Genomic DNA, 15885 nt, shown 5'->3' with positions numbered 1-15885 from the left:
CTATAAGATGTCATCATAAAAATCTTAAATTATGATGCGATGAAGAAAGTAAGTCTTACGGGGTTAGAAAAACATGTGGGTGAGTAATAACTGACATTTTAATTTTTGGGTGAACTAACTCTTTAATTTTGTTTTATTAAGTCTTTACTTTTGTGATTTTAAAATTAGAGGGGATGAGATAACTCATGATGATTTAACCTTTTTTCTGGTTTTCACCCCTAATGTAAAGGGTCCCAGTACTGGAAACAAAATGCAAGAAAGATTCTTGCTATACAAGAACAGGCCTTCCAGGAGGTACAGGGCTCTAAAAGGAGGAGAATGAGGTAATCTTAAGTATTCGTATTTCTCTTATTTGTCCAAATATTGAAAGGCATTGTTTATTTACTTATTTGTCCTTACCTTTGTTGTCCAGACTATTGAAACTTTATTTCAAATCAGCACCGGTTTGCCAATCCTTTGGCCATTAATGCTTCTGTATTTTAGTAGCGTCTATAATGTTGGGCCAAAGATTTATTTGGTTACCACAAGCAAAACCACTAAAACACAAACAGCATATATCTATTATGTTTTTTCCTTGTAATAGCCGAAAAGATGAAGATGCTGCCGGAATTGGAGAGGTCTCTGAGAAGATAGAAGAGCTTGTACTGGCATCACAGACCTTACCAGATATCACTGCAGCAATCAGAGAGCTCACCAATCTAGCTGCCACTCAAAGAGTGATCCTGACTCCTTCACAGCTACAGACCATCAAGCAAGGATTCTGCTGTGTTATTTGTATGAGTGAGTACACAATAGCTAGTCATTGTCCCACATGTACACTTATTTTGAATCCATTTTGATCCAGAATTGTAATTTTCCACGTACGCATTATTACATTTTCGAACCATGGTCACCTATGTCTCATCCACTACAATTAATTACATGTACAAATGCAGACCTTTGTGTTCCAACCCATGGTGTAACGATACATTAACAAAAGGTGTGTCTGAAATCGCTCCCTATCCACTATATAGTGCACTATTTAGGGTGTCCGAAATCTGAGTGAATGACATCATTCCCTATATTCGTTTACTACTTTTACTCACAATTCTCTCTGAATTAGAGTTTAAATCCGATGTACACTTGCTGAAGCACTATTTACCACAATTCAATGCCTAGAGGACTGAGCTTGCATGAAAGTGAGGGAGTTGAAACCAGAGATTACTTTAAAGCTATCTTATTTCTGCTTTAACATTTATTTAATCTTTTTTTTTTTTTTTTTTTTTTTTTTTTATCATTACTTGAATAAAACGTATTAAAATATTGAGACAATTATATACAATATTATAAAATTCATAAAAGTTTCCAAGTAGTTAAAAGGTTTGAAAAGCCAATGGTTTTCAAACCTAGTCAGCAAAGTTTTGATTAATGGGAGTAATAACCAACCAAAATCGATTGCAAGCTCTCCATTTGGCCTTTTAGAAAGGACACCTTTACTTTTCATGAATAAAAGCTAACAGAAACTAAATTGTTGGGTCTGGGAGTTTCATCCTCAAATTTGAATCAAAACATGGTCCAGATATTCTATTTGATCGTTGTTGTTGTTTTCAGGCCTTTAACATAAAAGTCTGATAAATGTTTCCCTAAGTTAAGTTCCTTCAAAGAAATCGTAAGTAACTTTCATGTAAACTGTTTACCTCGTTTTACTCTGTTTCTTTGCTACTTTGAATTATAATGACTCTCGGGTAACAAAGTTTAAAGTGTCTAGTTTAAAAAAAGACCAGTTATGAATGTGGACTATAGGGTTAAAGAGCTACAGACATTTGTAGTTGGTTATGTCATTTTCAGAAAATTCTCAAAAAATAGGGGGTGCTGGTTAAGAGTTAAGGTCATATGGACACACACAGAATGACTAGTTTTTCTCATTTTGTCTTTTAGAATTCATCGAGGAGCCAGTCTTCACCGAGTGTTGCCAGAGCATTATTGGCTGCAAAACATGTGTGGTACAGTGGCAGGAGACCTCTGTGCACTGTGCAAAATGTAGAGGGAACACTGCAAACAACACCATATATGAAATTAATGGTCTGTCAGATACTTTTTCTGTTCTGAGATCCCTTTATGAAGAGGAGTAACATGTTGAATTTTTACACAAACGAATTTCAAGTTAACCGTCTTCAAGTTAAATAGAGCTAATGGCTTTTCACACATTGCGCTGAGTTGTGGTTATAAAGCCTGGAACACACCAAGCCGATGGTCGGCCGTCGGGCAGATTTCGAGCGTCGACCGACCAAATCTTCTCAGTGTGTTCCGCATTGTCGGCTGAAATTGGTTCTCGTCGGCTTTGTAATGGCCGATTTGACATGTTGAATCGGCGTCGGAGCTTGTCAGCCAGTCGGGCCATCTGGTCATTCTGATTGGCTGTTCAACCAGCGAACCAGCACGCTAGAAAAAAAACCGGAAGTGACGGAGCATATAAACAATGAAGTCAACGGGGACATAGTTGCCTCTCTCATTTGTTTGTATTTCTCGTGATTATCATTCGTGATTATTTAAAGATATGGCTGTCTGGAACGAGGCAAGTGAAGATGCATTGATCAGCATGATCCAGGAAAGGCCGGCCTTGTATGACATCACGGAAAAATCTTATTCCAACCGATTGGTGAAAGCTGAAATGTGGCGTGAGATCGAAAATAAACTTGTCATATCAGGTAAGATTTTCTTTTTGGCAATCGAGGTCTTTAGAAAACTGGTTTGTTATTTGTAAATGGTCCATTGTAAGAATAATGACGTGTGTGAGTGTACAAAAATAATTTGGTTAATGGAAAACAGGCAGTTATTATAATTATGTGTTAGCATCTAGTGTACGTACAGTAGAGAAAAAAGTAAAAATTTGGCATTAACAATAATCATGAAACTGACAAATAAGGCATAATGCTCACAAAATATGACCTTATCCCTCAGAGAAAGAGCTCAAGAAGCGGTGGGATTCATTGCGAACCCAGTACATGCGATATAAGAAACAAGGACCCTCAGGAAGTTCTGGATCTCAGAAGACTGGCAGGCAGCAATGGATCCTGAACCGCCTGCAGTTTCTACAGCCTCACACAAAAAGGAATGAGAGCACTTCAAATTTACCTATCAGGGTAAATAACCAAATCTATTTTTTTTTTCAGAATAAAATAAAACCTTTTGCTTTTTTTTAAGTGGCCACTGATTTTTCAGATGGGTCTATTTACATGTAACTCAGCATATTAACACAAGGCGTTAAATTCTTTTGTCCCATTATCTTCCACAAATGTGCCATAAAGTGCTTCTGAATAGAGCCATTTCACCAATTTGCAGGGTATTGTTGTAGCTTTGCCCTGTTATTGTTATTGTTATGGGTGATTGGTGAACAGTTGTAAGAAACTATGGTATCACATAATTTGCATTTACATTTTTATCTTTTACATTTTTTTTTAAGGAATCTTCGGCTGATAGTGATTCCTGTTCACCCTCAGATGGTACCAACAGTGACACATGGACTGGCACCCATGAAGAGCCCAGCTTCATTGAGGCGGAGCTACGGCCCAGTACACCCTTGCCTGAATCCACGATCTGTGGAATGGAGTCTACAGCTGAGTCCACTGCCATTAGACAGAAACCAAATACTCCAAAGCCTCCGGGGAAGCGCAGGAAGATGCAGGATGAATCCTCCAGTGAGGAGTCCACATACTTGATGCGAACCATCGGCAAAACTCTGGAAAAGTTGGCATCACAGGAAAACACCAATGATGCCATCTCAGCTTTCTGCAAAAATCTAGAACACAGAATGCGGAGTTTGCCACCACATGTACTGCCACATTTTCAGCATGAGGTTGATGATTGCATTTTCAAATATTCAGTGGGCCACAACCATTCACTGGATGCATCTGTCAATCAGTATACACACCTGTAATGTGTTACATTGCAAAAGTGTAATCATGTTTGCAGTATATTGTAGGTTGTACATGTACATTTGTAATTTATATTATAGTTGTATTATAGTGCTTGTACAATTCTATTTAGTATTTAAAGTCTCTTCTATTTTTTAATTATTTACCTTCTAGCAAATTGTTGGGCCATTGTTCTGAACATTGCAAAATAAAACACTGACTTTTAGTAAAAAGGTACTTGCATTCACAATTCTTTATGTAAAAAGAGATCACAAAAGACATAATTATGTCAAATCCTGACTTTTATTGAGCAAATTCCCACCATTGTCATGAAACACAAAATTCTTCTGCGAGCATATTAGAGCATTTGATAAAATATATCAAATATCAGATCCAAAAAAAAATACAAACTGCAAATGCATAGAGAAGTGTTAGACGTGTGTTTGTTTGTGTGTGTGTGTGGAGGCTCTTCTGTGCTCAAATCGTGACTAAGCAACTGAAGTTTAAATAAAAGAGGAAGTTGAGAATCTCGCACACAAACAACATGCATTTAAACCAATGAAAAAATAGATACAAATTTGTGTTTTGAATTAGAAAATTATAGATTTTATTTCTTGAAAGTTACACAACACACACAGAGACACACAAACACACACACAGATAACAGCGTTTTCATTCCCACTTTTGGAGCACACTGCAGTGACTCAGTGTCTTATATTTTGCCCCATTGAAAGGGGACTGCACCAATGTCTGAATTAAAGTACTGGCACAGTTTATCCCTGAGCTGTTTGGCATTTGAAGTACTGTTGGTTGTGTGTGGCAGAGAGGCCTGCTCTAGGCCGGGGTCTTGATCTAGTCCTTCCTGGTCAATTGCTGCCATGTATGCTTCACAGCACTCTGTACGCAGAAAGTTGTGCAGAGCACAGCAAGCCAACACAATGTCCTCAACTTTGGCAGTGTTTTGAATATTAATGGTAGTTAGAAAAACTCTAAAGCGATTTGCCAGGATGCCAAATGCATTTTCAACCACCCTCCGAGCTCGCGAAAGCCTGTAGTTGAATATGCGTTGCTCAACAGATAGTCTGCGGTTTGGATATGGCTTCATGAGATATTCCTTCAAGGGAAATGCCTCATCTGCCACAATGCAGTAAGGGGCCAGCTGGTCAGATTCAGGAAGTGGTGCAGGTGCAGGTATGTTCGATGTTCTTTTCTCTAAAGCATCCTGTAAAGAGCATCCACCAAACACTCCACCATCTGAAACACGCCCATTGCAGCCCACATCAACATAAAGGAATCTGTAATTGCTGTCAACCAATGCCATTAGAACAATGGAAAATGTGCGCTTGTAATTGTAAAATGTCGATCCAGTTCCTGGTGGGGGACGAATGTTGATGTGTTTCCCATCCAGAGCACCCAGGCAGTTTGGGAAGTTCCACTGAGCCTGGAATCCAATGGCAACTCGCTGCCACTCTTCCACTGTGTCTGGGCACTGAAAAACAGCAAGATAATAATAATATTTTTTATTTATTTATTTTTTTGGCAGACCCTTTATAAATCGTAGTCATTTTTGGATGTTACACTGTCCGAATGTGTACAAACCTTCAGGTATTTCTCTTTTAAGACCTGGTAGATTGCTGCACAGGTTTCGGGAACGAATTGCTGAATCGTAGACATTCCCACTCGGAACTGGTAAGAAAGGCTCTTGAAGCTTTCTCCTGCAAAGAATACAATCACATAACGACATTAACAATTTTCCACACATTTTCGAGAATTAATCATCAAGAACAAAACAAATTTTAATGTATTATCATATTATTATATTTTAAATGCTGTATCCTGTCAGGTAGGCTACAATTGCCATCCGTAATAATCAATTTCATTTCACTATTATAAAGTTTAATAATACACCAAAATGTACACAACGGAAAAGGTGTTGTACTGCAATGTTAAAACAAAGAATAACCTTTAGCTTGCTTACCTGTTGCCAGGAACCGTAGTGTTACCATCAGACGTTCCCCAACTGAGATACAATCCCGGTAGTTTGTGTTTTTCCTCTGTATAATTGGAGTGATAAGTTCCTTTAAAGTGTTAAATTGAATCGGAAAAAGCCGTGCAAAATTTTTAAAATCGGAGGTTTCATCTAGTTCCAGCTCTCTACACAGGTTCGGGAAAGCCCCATGAGCCTGTTTCTGGAGAATCCATGGTTTCACCCATTTAGTGCGCTTTCTGCGTATTTTTCGCGTCCGATTATTTCTTTCCTTTTCCACAAGCAAAATACCAAGGGCTGACAACGCCAGTGCCATTTGCAACTTGTCAGCCATTTCCAAAAAATCACAAATCCGTCTGTGGATGGCGAGACTCTGATTTGCTTGATCTTTGTATATGGTTTGGATCCCTGTAGCTTCTTCCGGTTTCCCGCTTTGAGTAACTACTTCCAAGACTACTGCCACCTGCTGGTACGGAAAGGTATTTCCTACGCAGGCGCAGAACGGACGTGCTAGTTGGCCGTCAGGTGTCAAGAATCGGTTTGGTGTGTCAGGGCAAATCTGGACACAGACGCTGCCGACGTGAGGCGATCCTGCAATCTGTTTTCGTTGCCACTAGTTCGTCTGCGTCGGCTTGGTGTGTTCCAGGCTTAAGACAGAGCAATGCCTGTTTGTATGGGGCAAAGTCATTGTTCACTGCTCTAGAGTACAAAATTCTGAAATGTCTGAAAAATGCTCGGCAAACTGGTTCTCAACTGTAATCTTGTCCTGTTCATTTGAAAATGGATCCACTCCAAAAGTTGAATGCCTGGTCAGTGATGATCACAGCTGTTGGCTGTAAAGGTCTGCTGCTTCAGCTGAATGAGGCAACAGTTCCTGTTGGATTTTTTTGGGACACCCACGGCCAGCCAAGTCATTTGGTGTTCCTTTACCTGTAAAATAAAGAATCAGAATCAGAATCAGAATGAGCTTTATTGCCAGGTATGTTTACACATACGAGGAATTTGTTTTCGTGACAGAAGCTCCGCAGTACAACAGAATGACAGCGACAGAACATAAAACACATAATAAAAGAATAAAAAATACAAATAAGTAGATAGTGAATGACAATATACAAATGACAATTGTAGGCAGGTATATTACAAAATGAAGTTATGTATGTACATATATATTGTGTGCAAAATTTAAGTGTATACTAAGTATGTGTGTTAGATAAATAAAGTGTGTGTGTATATAAATATAAAGTGTAGTGTGTTCGCCGTTATTATCAGCTGTTCAGAAGATGGATTGCCTGAGGGAAGAAACTGGTCCTGTGTCTGGTCGTTCTAGTGCTCAGTGCTCTGTAGCGTCGACCAGATGGCAACAGTTCAAAGAGGGAGTGTGCTGGATGTGAGGGGTCCAGAGTGATTTTGACAGCCCTTTTGCTCGCTCTGGATAAGTACAGTTCTTGAATAGATGGGAGAGTTGAACCGATGATTCGCTCAGCAGTCCAGACTACCCTCTGTAGTCTTCTGAGGTCAGATTTAGAAGCTGAGCTGAACCAGACAGTTACTGAAGTGCAGAGGATGGATTCAATGATGGTGGAGTAGAACTGTTTCAGCAGCTCCTGTGGCAGGTTTAACTTCCTCAGCTGGCGAAGGAAGTACAACCTCTGCTGGGCCTTTTTCACGATGGAGTCAGTGTGAATGTCCCACTTCAGGTCCTGAGAGATAGTGGTGCCCAGGAACCTGAATGACTCCACTGCAGTCACAGGGCTGTTCATGATGGTGAGTGGGGGGAGTGCAGGGGGGTTTCTCCTGAAGTCCACGATCATCTCCACTGTTTTGAGGGTGTTAAGCTCCAGGTTGTTGAGAGTGCACCAGACAGCCAGCTCTTTTACCTCCTGTCTGTAAGCAGACTCGTCACCGTCCTGAATGAGGCCAATGAGTTTGGTGTCATCTGCAAACTTCAGGAGCTTGACAGAGGGGTCTTTAGATGTGCAATCATTAGTGTACAGGGAGAAGAGCAGTGGGGAGAGGACACAGCCCTGGGGAGCTCCGGTGCTGATTGTACGGGTGCTGGATGTGTATTTTCCCAGCCTCACTAGCTGCTGCCTGTCTGTCAGGAAGCTGTTGATCCACTGACAGACGGAGGTGGGCACGGAGAGCTGATTTAGTTCGGGCAGGAGGAGGTTTGGGATGATCGTGTTGAAGGCCGAGCTGAAGTCCACAAACAGGATCCTCACATAAGTCCCCGGTCTGTCTAGGTGTTGCAGAACATAATGCAGTCCAATGTTTACTGCATCGTCCACAGACCTGTTTGCTTTGTAGGCAAACTGAAGAGGATCCAGCAAGGGCCCAGTGATGTCCTTCAGGTGGGCCAGCACCAGTTTTTCTAATGACTTCATGACTACAGACGTTAGAGCCACAGGCCTGTAGTCATTTAGTCCTGTAATTTTGGTTTTCTTAGGGATGGGGATGATGGTGGAACGTTTGAGGCATGAAGGGACTTCGCACAGCTCCAGCGATCTGTTGAAGATCTGTGTGAAGATGGGGGCCAGATGGTCAGCACAGGATTTCAGACAGGCTGGTGTAACACAATCTGGGCCTGGTGCTTTTTTCCTTTTCTGCTTCCGGAAGACCTGGCGCACCGCATCCTCGCTGATCTGAATTGCAGGTGTGGGGGAGAGAGGGGATGCAGGAGGTGTGAATGGTGAGAGTGCTTGATTGGAGAGGTGTTCAGGATGGGTTGCAGGAGCTGTTAATGGTGTGAACGGTAGTTTGGAGAGGCATTCAGGGCTGGTTGCAGGAGTTGTGAAGGGTGTGAATGGTTGTGTGGGGAGGCGTTCAGGGCAGGTGATGGGTGTTCTTTCAAACCTGCAGTAAAACTCGTTCAGATCGTCTGCCAGTCGTTGATTCTCTACAGTGCTGGGGGGTGGTGTCTTGTAATTGGTGATGTTCTTTAGACTTTTCCACACTGATGCGGAGTCGTTGGAAGTGAACTGAGTCCTTATTTTTTCAGAATAATTCCTCTTTGCCACTTTGATCTCCTTTTCCTTTCCAATAAAGACCATACTGTTGGTATAGAAACTTGTGAATGCCTTTTGTAATAATTGTAATCCGTAATTTCACCTGGAATTCTATGAGCATTCCATGTCTCCACCAGCCTTGTAAGACCAATCTCACACAAGCGGCCAGTAAGGTTGGACACACAATATCTCACAAGGCTGTCGTTCATGTCTATTTCCTCTTGATCCACCAACCCCATAAGTGCTGCCTTCAGTGGATAGTTGACACGATTGTTGACTTCAGGCCAGATTCGTTCAACTATATGATTCTGAATTTGCAACAAAGATGTGTCATCAGTCAATGTGTTCTGGTGGGTAAATAAATCTTAGTCTATCAAGGAAAAATGGTCATGCAGAATTCCCAGTAAATGTATTAACTCAGCAGTCATTATGCACATTGACCACCGAACAAGTAAATTTATAGTTTTACCAGGAATTCTGCTTGAAGACAAATAGGATGTAGCTGCTTCTGCAGCAGTTTTTTATTAAGCTGGAACCAGGTTTTAAAAAGAAACATTCTCAGCCATAGTTAATTTTAATTAACTCAAAAATTTGGAAAGCATAGTAATAGCAACGACAATTTGTCTCATGCATGCAAAACAACAGTATGCTGCTGAAGCAAAAATAATAATAATTAAAAAAAACAGGCATACAAGTGAATTGCTGAAGCAACCAAACAAACTGTTGAGCTGTACCTTTGTGGATGAAGTCTGTAAATATGGCCTTCGCTCCTGATTATGGCGGTGAGATGACAGCAGCTCCTGCATGAAAAGTGTCAAATAAAACTCCTTGCCATGATCTACTCGTACCTGGTCCCACATACCATAGGCAAGGACTGCAGGCCTATTGGATGAAAAAGTGTTTTATTTTGTGCAAAACTTTTCAAACTTAACGGTTATTAGTTACTCTCAGTCTAATAGGCTTCATAACAATATACTGTAGATGTTCAATGTTTTATATTCTATCATGAATGGTAGCCATGTGTATGCACTTTCTTTAGTGTCCACAATAATAATAATTGCTATTACCTGAAAACATCTTCATAGATGGCAAGGTTGTTTTTTATAGGCATTGTAGAATGAGCAACAATCTTTTTGCTGTAGAAAACATGGGTAACCCCAAACATAGCCAGTTTTTCGTTTTGGTCCATATGAACCTTTTGACCCATGTAATCAGCTTGATATGGTATGGGGTTGAGATTGCGGGCACCCTAAGAGAGATAGGAAAACGATATAACTATTTCACACAAAAAAATCTCATTAGTCCTATATGGCTGCATATTTTACAAATATAACCTAATGTCTATTTGTGTCTCTGTCAAAAAAATAAAATGAAAATTAGGGGTTTGTTCTGATTATAGGCTTACTATAAATATCTGTAAGTTTTTAATCTTATACAATCTAAGTAACTGCAGCTAAACAGCAAAAAAACACAGACAAAAAAACATTATCTCATATTTACACATAAATTCCACATATTTGATTATGTATTAGAGAGGAGTAATAGACCTGACGTCTTGCTTCATGGTATGGCTGATGCATGGTTCTGAGCACTGATCCAATTCATGTCTCTGCAGCATACACTCCTTTCATAGCGAGATAACCCTTCATCATCTTTCTTCCATATGTAGGTCCAGTCTAGAAAATTAAAAAATATACATGTCCAGCTGATGTGTGTATCAAGAAATAAGACGTTTTTGTGTTATAGAATTTATCAGTGTTGTGAGGATTATATTAACTGTGACTTAGAAACTATTTATAAATAATGGAAGGCTGAGGCTATTTATTGGGATTTATGTACTATTCGTAATAAACGGGCATTAAAGATACCAGTCAAATAAATTTGATAAGACATATAAATGCGGGACATACTGTGCATATCACATGTTCGTTCTCTCTCTCTCTCTCTCTCTCTCTCTCTCTCTCTCTCTCAATGGGGCTTTATTGGCATGAACGTTTTTTGAAACAATGTTGCCAAAGCATATACAAATAAAATATATATACATAATATATACAAACACAATAAAACAGTTATATGAACAACAGTAAAATAATAATAATAAATCTAATATACTCTCTCTCTCTCTCTCTCTCTCTCTCTCTCTCTAGTAAAAGGTTAAAAAAAGCAGGATCATACCTCGGTTATAGCTTTTGCCACATCCAACTCCAAATGTGCGTCAGGGAGCCCCATCAAACTTAATCCATTTTCACTGCAAAATCTCCTCACGTTTCTTGCGGAATATCCTCTCGCTCCCCCATTTACTTGTGATATCTGCGCTGAGATTTCTGTGGATGACAGGCCTTGTTTTGCCATGTCTAAAATCATAACTGAGTAAGTTTCCAAAGACATTTTATTCTGGGCCTAAGCACACTGTCACTCTGTCAAATGTGGCGGTCTTGTCACGTGAGTGCTAACCACATCCGGTCTCGGAATATGAACAAACGGGCCTTTTTTTCGTTTCTGTTTTAAAGTAACTTTATTTTTTGATATCCGAAATAGAAATTGAAATTCAAATCATTTTTAAAATTTCGCTCATCTTTTTTTGACACTGAAAAAGAGAAACGCTTTGTATTTTAATTTTAAATTTTTTATTTTAAAACAAAAATCAAATAACCACTTGTTTTTAGTTTTTTGATATCCGTTTCTGAAAGGAAAATCCAATGACCAAAAGATACACGGACCCAATTAGCACTGCATTATTCATAAATTGTTTGTGGTTTTTTTTTTTAGTTTCATCAGTTCATTCTGCTTTTATTCAGTTTAGCTGCAGATATAGCCTGGCACGTCTATGAGAGCGAGATCGCTTCTCTTTTAGTGTTAAAACGTCTTCATCTCTATTTAACTTTTCCTCTCCATCAGCGAATGATTCTGAGAGAAAACGCGCCAGATGTCTGTTTGCTAATGAAACAAACGCTACTTTCATGCATCTGATTATCAGATAAATCTCACGCTCTTATTTCAAGGTTGTTGTTAATGCTGTGGTTAATTTTAAAAGTTTCCTTCGTAATTTCGGATCATCTGCGTTGTTTAAAAACATTTATCATTCAATGGATCTGTGCGTATGATTTAGACACTTCCTGTTCGTCCATGCAATAAATACAGCTGTCGACAGCTCCGGTAAATCCGTCGGTAAGATGCAGAGAGCCATTGACAAACTACAGAAAAGTAAAACTACTTCACGTTAGCATTACTGCTCACGAGTCCTGTAGATCACATGTCAGCTGCGTCAGAGACGAACGGAGCGCGAGCGCAATCCTGTGACAGTCTCACAGGCGGTAAACTGTGGAGCACGTGAAGGACTGATAAGAGGCACGATTCACGAACACCCTTCAAGGTCTCCATTAATTTGTGCGTGTAGTAATTTAATGTGTATACATTTTGAAAGCATTGAAATCGCGATTCAAAAATCATGTTTCAAGATCGATGCATATGAATTGACAGGGTTTGTAATCGATGCATCGAGAAAACGAGTGAATCGTTACACCCCTACTATTTCTGTATGGTCTATTGGGGCCTGTCTGTGTCTGCCTATCGTGGCTGTCTGCGTCTGGCCTATCGTGGCTATTTATGTTTGGTCCATTAGGGCCTGTCCGTGTCTGCCTATCGTGGCTGTCTGCATCTGGCCTATCGTGGCTATTTATGTTCGGTCCATTGGGGCCTGTCCGTGTCCGCCTATCGTGGCTGTCCGCATCTGGCCTATCGTGGCTATTTCTGTTGGTCTATTGAGGCCTGTCTGTGTCTGGCTTTCGTGGCTGTCTGTCTCCCTATCGTGGCTATTTATGTATGGTCTATCGAGGCCTGTCTGTGTCGGCCCATTGTGGCTGTCTGTGTCTCCCTATCATGGCTGTCTGTGTCTGGCCTATTTCGGCTATTTCTGTAAAAACTTTATTATAGGTTTAATCTAACGTCATCATACTGATCATGCTAACTCTATTTTTATATCTTCCAGGAACCTTAGGATTCACAACTGGTGGGTATACTTCATCTACTTTTTTGGGGCGATGGCTGGCCCCGTCTGGATGTCTCATAATCCACCTAATTTTGGGGGTTGGCTACGCCCCTGCCTTCGTCTTCAGGCAGGAAATGCAGATTCGCTACCCTCGGATTACGAACCATGGACGGGGCCTTCCAAAGAAATTTATAATTGTGCTTGCTGAGCTGTCAATAAATGTATGCTTCGTACATCATTTTATCTCCCGAGTCTTTCTGGTAGAACTGAAGTTCCTGAAAATAAAATTTCTAAGACAATAAGCACTTTAAAGCTCTCAAAGGCAAAGGACACATTCAAGTGGGATTCAACATTTTTAAAGAAAAATATTCACTCCCTTAGCACCCCAATTACACACCTAGTCAATTTATCGATAAAGCAATAAATTTTCCCAGCTGCCTGGAAAAATGCAGTGTTAGTTCCAATTTTCAAGGCAGGGCAACCTACTGATGTAGCTAACTATAGACCTATCAGCATTTTTCCGGTGGCATCAAAGATTGTAGAAAAAGTGGTAACTGACCTGTTAACCGACTTTCTAAATTCTGGACAAATACTTCATCCAATGCAATTTGGTTTTAGGGAAAATTACTCGACCGAAATGGCTACTTGTTATTTTGTTGAAAAAATCAAATCAAAATTAGACAGTGGGAGTGCTGTAGGAGCAGTTTTTCTGGATTTAAAAAAAAATGCTTTCGATACAGTAAATCATAATGTTCTTCTTTCTAAGTTGTCAAACTTTAATTTTTCTGATGATGCTATGAAATGGATGGAGTCATATCTCACCATGAGAAGACAAAGCACCAGAGTTGGGAATAAAATGTCATCATTCAGTAGCTGTTCTGTTGGCGTCCCGCAAGGCTCAGTATTAGGCCCTTTGTTATTCAGTCTATATGTTAACGATCTACCACTAGGATGTCCTCAAGTTGACACCCAAATGTATGCAGATGACACGGTCATTCTGGCACATGGAAGAGACAGATATGAAGTGGCAACCAAATTAACAGCAGCAATGGCAAAAATTGCCACTTGGCTCTCTGAGTCTTGCATGACGCTAAACGTCAGTAAAACTGCGTGTATGTATTTTTATATAAGAAAAAAAGAAAATCAGCCAGATGTTGATGTAAATGGGGAAAAAATCCAGATTGTGTTATTCAATTCAATTCAATTCAAGTTTATTTGTATAGCGCTTTTTACAAAACAAATCGTTACAAAGCAACTTTACAGAAAATTATGTTTCTACAATATTTAGTAGTAGCTAGTAGTTTGTGCACATTTGACAGGATTTTAGAAATAATAATAATAATAATAATAATAATAATACAAGACGTAGTCAGCTAGACGATGAACTATCAATATTATTAATTAAGTTATTATATGATTCAGTCACACATTTAGCAATAATTGTTAGTTCTGTTTGTTGATTCAGGGTAGCATCATCTGGGGTCCTCTGAGGGTCAGCATCATCTCTTTTCAGGTGTTCTGGATCCAGACTGGAGCTTGTGTAAATCCTAGTTACCACGGGATGTAAATCCCGTGGCGAAACATAGAAACAAAATAGAGACATCATTAGCATAGCTGCTGATCCAACAAAGTAAAATTAGTTTAGTTACCCAAGCTAATGAATAAAAAAGCAACTTTGATCAGATGCAACTACACTCACAATTTAAAAGATACATTATTCGAATGCTTGGCGAAAGAGATGTGTTTTTAATCTAGATTTAAACAGAGAGAGTGTGTCTGAACCCCGAACATTGTCAGGAAGGCTATTCCAGAGTTTGGGAGCCAAATGTGAGAAAGCTCTACCTCCTTTAGTGGACTTTGCTATCCTAGGAACTACCAAAAGTCCAGCGTTTTGTGACCTTAGGGTGCGTGATGGGTTGTAACGTGGTAGAAGGCTAGTTAGGTACGCTGGAGCTAAACCATTTAGGGCCTTATAGGTAAGTAATGATAACTTGTAACTGATACGGAACTTAATAGGTAGCCAGTGCAGAGACTGTAAAATTGGGGTAATATGATCATATTTTCTTGACCTCGTAAGGACTCTAGCTGCTGTATTTTGGACGACCTGTAGCTTGTTTATTGAAGAAGCAGGACAACCACCTAGAAGTGCATTACAATAGTCCAGTCTAGAGGTCATGAATGCATGAACTAGCTTTTCTGCATCAGAAACAGATAACATGTTTCGTAGCTTGGCAATGTTTCTAAGATGGAAGAATGCAGTTTTTGTAACATTGGAAATATGATTTTCAAAAGACAAATTGCTGTCTAATATAACACCCAGATTTCTGACTGTAGAGGAAGTAACAGTACATCCGTCTAGTTGCAAATTGTAATCTACAAGATTCTGTGTAGTGTTTTTTGGTCCAATAATTAGTATCTCTGTCTTATCCGAATTTAATTGGAGAAAATTATTTGTCATCCAATCTTTTACATTTTTAAACACACTCTGTTAGCTTAGATAATTGGGAAGTTTCATCTGGTCTCATTGAGATATATAGCTGAGTATCATCAGCATAACAGTGGAAGCTAATTCCGTATTTTCTAATAATATTACCAAGGGGCAACATGTATATTGAAAATAGAAGGGGACCTAGGACGGATCCTTGTGGCACTCCATATTTTACTGATGATAAATGAGATGACTCCCCATTTAAGTAAACAAAATGGTAGCGATCAGACAGGTAGGATCTAAACCATCTTAGAGCCTGCCCTTGAATACCTGTATAGTTTTGTTATCGATCTATGAGTATGTCATGATCTATGGTGTCGAACGCAGCACTAAGATCAAGTAAGACTAGAAATGAGATGCAGCCTTGGTCTGACGCAAGGAGCAGGTCATTTGTAATTTTAACAAGTGCAGTTTCTGTGCTATGGTGGGGCCTAAAACCTGACTGAAATTCTTCATACAGATCATTTTTATGTAGGAAGGTGCTCAATTGAGCAGACACAACCTTTTCTAAAATTTTAGACGTA

The 15885-nt window shown here is 39.6% G+C and overlaps 2 protein-coding genes across 2 annotated transcripts; one reads left to right on the top strand and one right to left on the bottom strand.

Annotated features, from left to right (window-relative positions):
* The first annotated feature begins 2450 nt into the window (after positions 1-2450).
* LOC127947406 (uncharacterized) lies at positions 2451-4214 on the top strand. The gene is made up of 3 exons (XM_052544516.1): positions 2451-2687; positions 2941-3122; positions 3443-4214. Exons 1-3 carry the CDS (start codon positions 2537-2539, stop codon positions 3914-3916), a joined length of 807 nt encoding a protein of 268 aa, XP_052400476.1. The 5' UTR covers positions 2451-2536; the 3' UTR covers positions 3917-4214.
* Positions 4215-4605: 391 nt separating this feature from the next.
* On the bottom strand, positions 4606-6540 carry LOC127946919 (uncharacterized). Its single transcript, XM_052543734.1, has 3 exons — positions 5872-6540; positions 5493-5608; positions 4606-5382 (listed from the first exon to the last, which is right to left on the bottom strand). Exons 1-3 carry the CDS (start codon positions 6212-6214, stop codon positions 4606-4608), a joined length of 1236 nt encoding a protein of 411 aa, XP_052399694.1. The 5' UTR covers positions 6215-6540.
* Between the last annotated feature and the right edge of the window lie 9345 nt (positions 6541-15885).

This window comes from Carassius gibelio, chromosome A25 (assembly GCF_023724105.1).
Source record: "Carassius gibelio isolate Cgi1373 ecotype wild population from Czech Republic chromosome A25, carGib1.2-hapl.c, whole genome shotgun sequence".
NCBI lineage: Eukaryota > Metazoa > Chordata > Actinopteri > Cypriniformes > Cyprinidae > Carassius > Carassius gibelio.
Note: the sequence above shows the minus strand (reverse complement) of the source record. Positions and strands in the feature narration are given on the sequence as shown.

Coding starts and splice junctions, on each gene's coding strand:
- LOC127947406 (XM_052544516.1), top strand. CDS start 2,537: ATGGCTGTCTGGAACGAGGCAAGTGAAGATGCATTGATCAGCATGATC. Junction 2,688..2,940: donor AAATAAACTTGTCATATCAG/GTAAGATTTTCT, acceptor CTTATCCCTCAG/AGAAAGAGCTCAAGAAGCGG. Junction 3,123..3,442: donor CTTCAAATTTACCTATCAGG/GTAAATAACCAA, acceptor TTTTTTTTTAAG/GAATCTTCGGCTGATAGTGA.
- LOC127946919 (XM_052543734.1), bottom strand. CDS start 6,214: ATGGCTGACAAGTTGCAAATGGCACTGGCGTTGTCAGCCCTTGGTATT. Junction 5,609..5,871: donor ACTACGGTTCCTGGCAACAG/GTAAGCAAGCTA, acceptor TATTCTTTGCAG/GAGAAAGCTTCAAGAGCCTT. Junction 5,383..5,492: donor TAAAAGAGAAATACCTGAAG/GTTTGTACACAT, acceptor GCTGTTTTTCAG/TGCCCAGACACAGTGGAAGA.